Below are 10,947 nucleotides of genomic sequence, written 5' to 3'. Positions count from 1 at the left end.
AAAATCACATTAAAAGGTTCTAATAAATAATACAACATAAAACAAAGTTGATTCCCTTTTTAGAAAAATTATGAAAAGGAGAAATCTATCCTTTTTATATTTGATCTTTATGCTACCCATTAAAGGACAAGTCATCTTCGCAGTTTATAATGTATCTACTTAACTCAGATATCAGCGTAGAATTATAACATTAAATACGATTTTATCTCAAACAATTAATGTAGTGTAATTCAGTACCAGATCATCATAAATTTCAAATTTCAAATTTATTCATTTGTTAGTAATAATCCCACTCTTATCTGCTGTATTAACTTTCTTAATCAAGCCATATTACATGAATCTAAAGACAGCTCCACTCCTCCCTATATATACAGTACAATATCTTAGAGTCTATGTCATAGAGTACATTTCTTTTCCTGAATATTTCTGCAAGAAAACCCTAGTAAAAACATGAGCTCAGTTTCTTAGATTTTGTTTTTTATTACATCCTTTTTAGCTCTTCTTCAAAAACCATTTTTTTCTTTTGTGAATTTTCAATCTTCGTGTGTGTGTTAAAAATGTCTCTACCATCTTTACCCTTTGAGATCATCATCTCAATTCTCTTACTTCTCCCTGCTAAAGCACTGATCAAATTCCTTGTTGCATGCAAATCCTGGTGTGCCATGATAAAAAATCAAGATTTCATCAAAAAACATTTTGAAACCTCAGTTGCAACAGGTAAAAACTATATTCTCTATGTGCCTGTCCAAAGCAAGCCAGAAAAGACCTTCACTTTGCTAAATGCCAAAAACTTTCACTATGAATCTGAATTAAGAGTCCCCTTTGACTTACCAGGCATGTTGAATTGCATTGTTGTGAGTTCAATCAATGGTTTAATTTGTCTCACTGATATTAGCCGTTTTGGTCATATCATATATTTGACTAATCCAACTATAAACAAGTACTTGATCCTTCCCCCTTCAAATATTTATGGCGATGAACTAGATCTTCAGATTATACAGGTGAGTCTTGGATTTGGTTATCATGAAAAAACCAATGATTTCAAAGTTGTTAGAATTGGCTTTGTTGAAAATGATTGTTATGATTGGTTAGATGAAGAAGATGATGATGAAGAGCCAATGACACCTCCTCATGGATATGATTTTGTATCTAAAGCTGAGGTATTTTCACTAAATACCAAGGTTTGGAAAGAACTTAAACTAAGTTGTAATTTTTCCTACAAAAGACATGACATGTTTTCAGGGGTTGTTGTAAATGAATGTTTGCATTGGAAGGCTGTTAAAAGCAACACTTATGAGGATGAAATGGTCATTTTGTCATATCATTTAGGGGAAGAGACATTTCAAGAATTTGAATGCCCAAAGTTTCAAGGTGAAGGGGGAGTTGATCTAACTGAATGTATTGGTGAGTTTAAAGGTAAACTTGGACTTTTTGCGTTTTGTCCAGTTTTTGATTATTGGTTTGGAATAGGGGGACAACCTTGTCACCTTTGGGTGATGGAGGAATATGGTGTGAAGAATTCTTGGAGTTGTCATGCTACTGTTTCACTAGGAATAATGATACATAGGCCAATGGCTTTCACAAGAAATGGAGAAATTATAATGCAAGATAGATTTGGAAGGATATATAGCTATGATTTCAACAATAATAAGCTAATTGATTTGCACATCCAAGATGAGGAGCATGATTTGAATTTTGTCAACTTCACTGATAGCCTAGTTTTGGTTGATCTTAATGACAAACCAATGGGACAAGAAGGGGCTTTTCCTGCAAATGGTGGTGGTGTTGATTTTGATGGCTACATGCATATGGAAGAAGTAAGCTTTTTTAGCCTTTTCTTTTTATTTTCGCTTACTATTATTATTATTATTATTTTTTCACTGATCCGAATAATCTGGATTCTTTTTTCAATAATTTCCTAATTATTATGAATTAAGATTGCAGGTCAACATGGTCGATAAAGATGATCCTCCAGGCGATACACCTATGGATGTTGAAAAATAGCTAAAGGATTAAATGCAAATCAGAAGTTTATTAGCCAAGCCATAGTTTAGTAGCCAGAAATGGCATTTGGTTTATGCTAGATAGTCTGTTTTAGTAAGAAAATGAGTTACGTACATCATCGATCAACTGCAATATTGATTGTTAGGGTCAAGAGTCTTTATGGCCCATAACCCTTTAAATCAAGAATGTTGTGGTTCCTTTTTAACATGTATCTCATCTCTTTTTCTTGTATTTTTGTCTTTCCTTTTCAATGAAATGGCATTGGCTCTCTGGTTTCGCATCTTATATGTATCTCCATTGTCCATGTCGTTTAATTAAGTCCGTCTAATTTCAATATTATAAAATTTAGTTTCTCTAGCACTACAAATTCTCTACATTTTCTTCTAGCATATAAATCTCTAAGAAGAAAAAATTACTCTTAGCAAATATTAATACATTGAATTTCTTTGCTGAGAATCAAAGAGGACGACAACCTCTATTTGACCTTCCCTTAAAAACTTGAAATATCAACTGCCTAAAAGAAAAGAAATCAATACTTCTTTTCCGAAAGAAAAAAATAATAGTACTTCTTTTCAGATTAGTCTAGTGAAGATAAATACCTGGTTAAGAGACATAGGATTTAGCTTCACTTTGTCAAATTGTTTCCTGGTCAAGGTAAATCAGGTTTCTTTCCCATGCTATGAATTCTTTTGAGAAACTTCAACTTGTCTAACTAGTAAAGGTCCAGGAGTTCATGATAATATCTTTTTTGAGCTTTAGTTTCAAGTGTCTTAAAAACACACCTGCTAACTAGCTTTTTTTTTTTTCCCCGTGTGCTAACACGCAAAAGTAATACAAGATGGAGTTATCTCCTAATGAAACTGCAATTTACTAATTTGTCATTCAACGAGTACAAAATATAAGCACCAGGCAAGTATAAAAAACTGCACTTATTACAAAAGAATATCCCATGTCCACCCCTCTATATTAAAAGGTAAAGACGACACTAAAATTCTGTATTTAAAGAAAAGGGAAAAAAAGGAATACATGGGGGAAGAAAAACCACTCCAAAGAATCTAAAGATCTATGGGTTGAAAAGAGATGGCATTTTTCTTACGAACCAAATACCCAACAAAAATGGATACACCAAATGAAACAACAGATAAGAGAAAAGCAAAACCACTGGCAGCATCCCAAGAGCTTCTTGATACCGCTTTGATGCCTGCAGATGAACCCGGAGGAACATCTAGAGGTACCCAGTCACAGCTAACCGTGTAATGTCCTGATCCGTGCCATGGATTTCCATCCTCCGGATACCAAAATGCAGCTGAAAACTTGCTCGTCTGACCAATAGTGAATTGCACATCCTATGTACATCCCAAAAGCAAACTTGAGTTGTGCAATCATGTTTTAACATACTTTTGTCTCTAGATACTAATCAAGTGAAAAACATGCATGAAATAGCATGCTAACGGACCTGTTAAGAATATTGTAGATATTGTGTATGATTGGTTTGAATTAATGAGGTTGACTCTTTCCCATAATGATGTACATAGTCTATGATCTTCTTTCTTATTTTAGAACTTGTATACTTCACCATTTAAAATCAAGTAGTGTTTTCTCTCAATTTTCTCTTCCTTGTTTCATTCCTCACAAGATATTATGTTTAGTGTCCTATGAAATAAGAGTAAGATTGCTTTTGCATCTCATTGACGAAGTTCATACACACATTGCAAGTCCGCCAATGGTGGTGGGACATTAGAGTGCTTATATTAACTGCCAGGGTTACTAATGCATGACAAAATTTCACTAAGACTTGAGACGAAAGGCATCACTGTGATAGAATACCTGCTGAAGACGATCCATGGTTCTCAGGGCCCTAGAAAACTCAAAATAGAATGTTCCCTTCTGACCATTTGTTGAATAAGGACTGTCCTCATCAGAATAACCTGTCAATAGAAGACCATTTGCGAAATGAAGAGGCCAGAAGAAGAACCAACTTTACTACATCATTAAGAAGGATCAATGAAGAAATCCAAGGTGATTTGACAAGGGTGAGAGATGTTACCCGAATGGGTTGCAAAACTGCTATGCCACCATGCACCCCTCCAGTCATTCTGGGCAGCGGTATCATTTCCTAAGAAAGAAAATATAAGGCTTAGAACTAACAAAGTCCAGTCAAAAGTCGTAGGTCAAGAACGTTGTGTCCTGCTAAAGTGCTAATAGAATTTATCAGAAACAAGATCGCCAAAATCACAAGAATGAAGTGCATGCATATATAGTTGAAGAAGACACTGATGTCAAATTTGTGTGCGCTAAAGTCATCTTTCTTAACAGACCACTTCTGATTCAACAAGCAGCGACTAGGATGACCCCAAGGTTTCTTCGCCTTGCAGACTGGCTTAGACCTTATGACACCCATCCATCTGATATTACATTTCTACCATGGTAGCAACCAGATAGACCATTAGAAATGCTATCTGATATTTTGATCTATCGTTCAAGTTATAGGTATATATTTAATTCATCAAAATGCAATTTCCCTTTTAGTTGAACCTCCCAGAACACGGCACCAGTTCTTTGGGTTTGTGGTAACTGGTAAGTGTCGATGAAAGGGAAAAGAGAAACAAAAGCCCAACCTAAATGGTTATTGGTTATAGATCGGAAAATAATGAACCACATGACTTAAGGTCAGCTGTAAATTTTGTAACCTCAGTATTTGCATCAGTTAAAATGATATTAAGTTTCTTACTGTTCCTTTTTTTCCTGTTTACTTCTCTCCCCTTTTTGTCTCTCTACCTGCACAAGGTAGGGGTAATGTCTGCGTAAACACTACCCTCCCCAGACCCCACGTGTGGGAATATACTGGGTATGTTGTTGTTGTACTTCTCTCCCCCTTTACCAAGGACAATAAAGATCCAAGTATTAATTGACAGGGGATAAATATAATTTTCTATTACACATTCCAGAGTTTGAGTGCCAATAACTCCAACGACATTCTTACCTGTAGGACTAATCCCGTCCAGATTCTGACAGTGTGGGTTCCAAGCATACAAATCAACCAGATGACCAAATCTGTTAACCAACAGAGTAAAGATAATTTCGAGAATTTTGTAAGTGTTAACAAATTTAATCGTGTACACAAAATTACCTGTCTCCCCCATTACCATCTCTGTTGTCGACTGGGTTTCCACCATACAATCTACCGGGGATAGCATTTCCAATGGAGAAGTGCATGATGTCCACTTCGTAGCCACGACAAGTCTTGTTGTTGCATGCATCAGGTGATTGTTTACACCCACCCATCTATTCCAACAAATTTAATCCATATTTTAGGCAATCGAAGATACCGAACAGAAGTACAAAAAATGTGTATTTTCCCTTTTCTGGAGAGACATTTACTTTAGCAGCTAGCATAACCCATAAATGAATGATCACAATCTTACATTATGATATGTTGCACTCTCACCAACTTGAAACATCAGGGCCACAGATGGGCAATTCTTGTCGTTTCTGCATGATTAAGAAAGAAACCCTTAGTGGTATAATACACAGTATAATGCAATTAATAAGCTAATAACGTGTTGCAGCTCTTGTACAAGTACCATGAAGAAAATATGAAGTATCTCAGACATAACATATGGAGAGTTGCCCAATCATACAATATAGAGCGTTACCCAATCATGTAACACAGTGAAACTAGCAATGAGACCAGTAGGAGCAGTTTCATTCCCCATAGTGCAAACTCTTGAAGGATGCATACATCAGCTTGTATAGAGCCCAGTTTAATGAAGATGAGGAAATTAAAGGTGCATGCTTTCCAGTCAAATAACTTGTAAAGGACGATAATGTGAATTCTACATGCATAATGCATTACCTTTCAGAACTTCTTTTGCATCTTGTACACATTTTGTGATGTAGTTAAGCATCTAAACCAAGACAGCATGATCATTATATCTATGTAGATACCATGAAGCTACTTCTTTAAGCGTGTATTACAAGTCTCGAATACCTTGACCAAACTTCAAGTATTTCATCCCACAAGAAGAAAGAAAAACAAATCTTCCTTCTTCCTTATGAGGGGAGATAGATCAAGACATGTATATGTGACATTGTGCACGTGTGTGATGTAGTTTTAAGAGGTAATCGCTCACGCTTTTACGACCAGGTTTGACCAAAGATAAGGAAAGATACTTCTGAGGGCGTATATATTTGAGCTTGGCTGGAGGTACTTTTAAAATGACTGTTACGAGGTGTAAGGAAGGTTCAGCTAAAATCATATCAAGTTCCATACCATAACTATGTGACTTGAGTAAGGAAAGAAGTAACTGCGCTTTGACTAATTAGGAAAAAATTCAAAGTGAGCTTGCACAAGAGTGACTCTAATTATGTATTTAGAATGGCAGATCGTACATATTTAATGTGTCACTAATTACAGGCTACGAGCATGAACTAGCAGATCGGCAAAAAAAGAGAAGATTCAAGTCTTTGAGTTTACGCCAGCGACCTAGAAGTTAAAACACTCGGTGATTTAACTCTTCCTATAATCAATAAAAACATAATAACTATGATATGAGGAGTAAAAAGAATTCCGACAAGCCCTCAGACTTGATGTTCCAATAAGTTTTTCTTTTCTTTTTTGGTAATGGAATAATCCAATAAGTGAGAGTTCTGAAACTAAAACCATCTCTTGCACTTGTGACAATTCACGAGTTTGAATAAGTCGCTGCCACATTTACACAAGTACAGTTGTAGAAGATAGTAGCAATGAGTAATGACTTCAGCATGATTAGGCATCCCCGCAAAACGACTTATCCACAACATGCATGAATACAAAATGGCAGACAAATAAATGACAATCCCTCTGTTTCAATTTTTTTTTTTTGATAAAGTCCCTCCGTTTCAATTTTATGTGAACCTATTTCCTTTTTAGTCCGTGCCAAAAAAAATGACCAAATTTCATATTTGAAAACAGTTTACCTTTGTCAATGATTTATAGCCACAAAAATAAATGTGACTCATTTATTTTCTCTCTTTTTTCTTAAACTTCGTGCCTAGTCAAATATGTGCACATAAATTGAAATGAAGAGAGAATTATACATGCCAAACAGAAAGAAGACAAAGAAAAACCATCCAACTTTTGCACAAAACTTAGAATTAGTTTTTATTCTACAGCCTTCAACTCTACTTATAGCCAAGTTCATAACATCATTTGAAACAAGGTATATGTAATAAAAGGATATCAATACAGCTAGGAATGATTTGCTAGGGAGCATGCACCATTATTGATGACTAACCTCGATGGAACCGCTGTTCCACAATGTCAGGGGAGTATTCATACTGTTCTCCCCCTACCCCACCCCGAAAAGTAGTATAAAAGACCTAAGTTAGTAGGCTCTGTAAGCTGACATTAGGCAAATCATTTCTAGAAGTAAAGAAATCACATTAACCACACATTAGCTCATCTTACAACCTTCACTTTGCAACACAGCTTTCAAGAAATATAATGTCATTGCATGGTGGCCATTGTTCTACAATATGCAAATATTACCAAGAAATATATACCAAATTCGACTTGCATGCTCCTTATGTATATTCACTAATATCACTTGAATCCTATCTTAAATTTATTTGGAATCAGTTGGGAAAATGCCCAGCACTGTCAAGGGACTGCTGTGACGTGAAGCTTGCAATGAACCTACACTGATGAGTAAGAGATCATAACTAAGGTAACTTGATGCCACGAGGCCCTTGGTGTACCACTTGAAAAGACTTGATATAGCATCTTGGAGAAGGTTTAAAAGGGTAAATAGAATGCAAGAAGTCTAAATAAAACAAGTGACTGGAGAAGAATAAGTGGTGTGAGGTCTTCTCTACTTTAGCATCAATATCCTGACACCCGAGTCAAATGGAATTGAAAATATCCATCTATGGAAAAAGTGGCATCTCAAAAGTGCCGCTGGGTTGTTTAATCATGAAACACCTAGAACAATACAAGTTGTAGCTTAGAGGGGTAGCTTCTGAACTTAAAATACATGAAAGAGAGGTTGAAGTAGGATAATAGCTGAAATGCCAGGGAAAAGTAATTTCTAGCTGAGCAAGTGCAGAAACATTAACAAGTAAGTAAAGGAATGAAGGATTTAAATAGTAAAGAAAGAGTATAAGATGGAGGCGAAGGCAGGAATAAGGGGAAGGATCAATGGATCATATGATATCTTTATGATGCATGGATAAGGAAAGGAGGAGAGGTCACCCTGTTCATGCAGTATGCTCCTGCTACCATACTGGGAGTAGTTTGACAAATTTTCAATTATTTGCTTCCTAATTGACTTACAACCTCATTGTGTTTAATTTCTTTTTAAGGAGTTTGATAAAAAGCAAGAATAAAAAATGACAGCCCGGTGCACAAGGCATCCCGCGTTCACGCAAAGTCCGGGAAAGGCCGCACCACAAGGGGTGCGACGTAGATAGCCTCCCCTAATGCAAGCATATATTATTTAGGAATACTGTTCATCTTTTTGAAAAAAAATATAGCAAGCCACAAGATATGTTAATATAATCATTCACCTGCTTCTGGTTCTGGAATTTTCCCCTTGGCTATTGAGTTCTATTGCAGAACTAGGGTTTTTGTTTTATTAGCAACCCCCTCTAGGTTTTTTCTAGGTTTTCCCACGAGAAACTAGGCTTTGACATGAATTGAAGTAGAATGTCTTCCTTCAGTACTCCTACTTATTTCCCTAAACATAAGGGGGACCGCATGAGCTTTGATCGTAAATGGAATACATGCATTGAAAAAAACAAAAACCTGGTTGACAATATCAGGGATACTCATGATATTTGGTGGCTAAATTTGAATAACAAGGATTAGAGCTTGAATTTTCAAGCTATTTGACAGCTTTTGCTGTCATCGACTTTGAGTGAGTGTTTTCCAATTATCTATTACTCCCTCCATCTTGTTTTATTTGATGGTTTTTGATTGGGTTCGGATTTTAAGATATTAATTTGACTTATATATAAGTATAGTGGAAGAAAATATAAAAGTAAAGGTCGAAAAGTTAGTTTGATAAAAAAAAGACCACATTTAAGTTTAAAATATGAATAGTTTAATGAATTTGAATTCATGAAAGTTGTAAAGATTAGGTAAAAATAAAATATGGTCAAACATTTTGGAGTGTCCGAAAATGGTAAAAGTGCCATATAAATTGGGACAGAGTAACTATGTGTTATCCACTTAATGACTCGTTTAGAATCTATCATTTTCAAAATTGCTTGTTGTCTAATTGGTTGTTTTTTCCCCACTCAATTATTGACTCGTCTGGAAGTTAAACTAAATCTTCAAGTGTTTCATCTATCCATATAACAAACCTTGCCTTTAGATTTGGATTTGCCATCCTTCATGTAATACTTACCAAACCTTTTTGGATTGACATTCACATCACGTACCTTGTCTCCCAACAGAGACATGCTAACTACGTCTCAGTAAAATACTCTATCAGCTGAACCACTGATCATCCAGCCTTAAATTATGATAGGTGTACAACAAAGGATATCTATTCACCCTGTTCCTTTACTGATCTCAAGGTTCCATAATAGGTTACCACACTGTTAAAGATGTAACTTTTGAAACAAAAGATCCGTAAAATTCATAACGTGCATTGCAAATGCCTCACTTGCAGGAAATGATTTACTGATCCACTTACCCCATAATACATGTAACACATCAGATACATGATATTATATTCTTCTTGGAAGCATTTATATACAAGAAATCAATTTGTATAAATTACAGGAATATTTTTTTCAAGTGTCTTTCAGCAAAAACTCTTTGGAAAGATTCTCAAAGCAAAGAAGTAGTGCATTAGTTTGCCCACATGAAAAGAAAGGAAATTAAGTTGCTGAAAAGGCATGATTTGCTATTGCTATCAATTTAATTCCTTCAATATTTAAACACCACCAAGCAATTTGCTGTGCGATGACAGTAATCATATTACCTCAACCAAATAAGAAACTAAGGACCATTTAAAGAAACCATGGGAAAACTAATTATTCTCCTATATTTAAGAGGCAACAGTCTCTAAACTAGAACATTTGCAGCACAGGAAGCGCTAATCACTAATTGAATATTAAAATCCCACAAGTGCTGCAAATCAAGAGTATGTACTTCAATTTTACAAATCATAAGAATTTTAAACAACATTAACTCACCCTTTCTTGTATAAATACTCTCCATCTACTTGCAACAAAAAGTAGACATCTTTCCCATCATGCAAAGCCTAATTAAGAGCAAAATCAACAACCCCCAATAAGCAACCAAATCTCCGTAACTATTAAATAGACAGAAAATTATAAATAAGAAGTGAATGATACCTTAAGGGTCATTTTCCCCCCTTTATACTCATGATCATGATCTGGGTCAAGTGCAGGAAGGAGAGAGAACTCAAACCCATCAATATTTTCCCAATCATCAGCGTGGCCGTCAAGGGTTACGAGTCCAGGCCTGAACTCAGCAACAACTCGGGATTCCTCATCGGCTTCGCAATGCCAGTCGCCGGATTCTTGATGGGATGCTACGAATTGGATCCAGCCAAGAACTGCTAGTGAGATTAGGAAGAGTCTAAGGAGGAGTAGGGGTTGTTCCATTTTGTTGGAAAGGCTGAATCTTTGAGAAGAGGGAAGAGATTGGTGTTAAGTGGTTTTTTGGAAAAATGAGGACTTGACTCAACTATAGAGACGGCTGCCATGGATGATGTTCGTTAATATTACTACTGGTAATTTGGAGTAGTACAAACGAACAAATTGCAGATTAGTCGTACAACGCTCTTTCTGGGATGTTTCGTTCCTTCACTACTACACGTGTGTTTGATATGACTTTTATTTTCTTAAATTTCTTTTTCATTTTCCAGTATATATTCACTTAGGCCTCATTTACATTTTTTTTTAAAGATTAACAAGTCTGAGATTAAG

General features: G+C 35.7%; 2 protein-coding genes across 2 annotated transcripts; one reads left to right on the top strand and one right to left on the bottom strand.

The window, feature by feature from the left end:
* The first annotated feature begins 557 nt into the window (after positions 1-557).
* Positions 558-2,004, top strand: LOC104105882 (F-box/kelch-repeat protein At3g23880-like). Its single transcript, XM_070193437.1, has 2 exons — positions 558-1,817; positions 1,945-2,004. Exons 1-2 carry the CDS (start codon positions 558-560, stop codon positions 2,002-2,004), a joined length of 1,320 nt encoding a protein of 439 aa, XP_070049538.1.
* Positions 2,005-2,848: 844 nt separating this feature from the next.
* On the bottom strand, positions 2,849-10,737 carry LOC104105881 (uncharacterized). The gene is made up of 8 exons (XM_009614302.4): positions 10,351-10,737; positions 10,189-10,256; positions 5,430-5,496; positions 5,135-5,289; positions 4,988-5,058; positions 4,052-4,120; positions 3,832-3,932; positions 2,849-3,350 (listed from the first exon to the last, which is right to left on the bottom strand). Exons 1-8 carry the CDS (start codon positions 10,621-10,623, stop codon positions 3,060-3,062), a joined length of 1,095 nt encoding a protein of 364 aa, XP_009612597.1. The 5' UTR covers positions 10,624-10,737; the 3' UTR covers positions 2,849-3,059.
* Between the last annotated feature and the right edge of the window lie 210 nt (positions 10,738-10,947).

Source organism: Nicotiana tomentosiformis, chromosome 1 (assembly GCF_000390325.3).
Source record: "Nicotiana tomentosiformis chromosome 1, ASM39032v3, whole genome shotgun sequence".
NCBI lineage: Eukaryota > Viridiplantae > Streptophyta > Magnoliopsida > Solanales > Solanaceae > Nicotiana > Nicotiana tomentosiformis.
The sequence above is the reverse complement of the archived record's forward strand: the minus strand, read 5'-3'. Positions and strand labels throughout refer to the sequence as shown.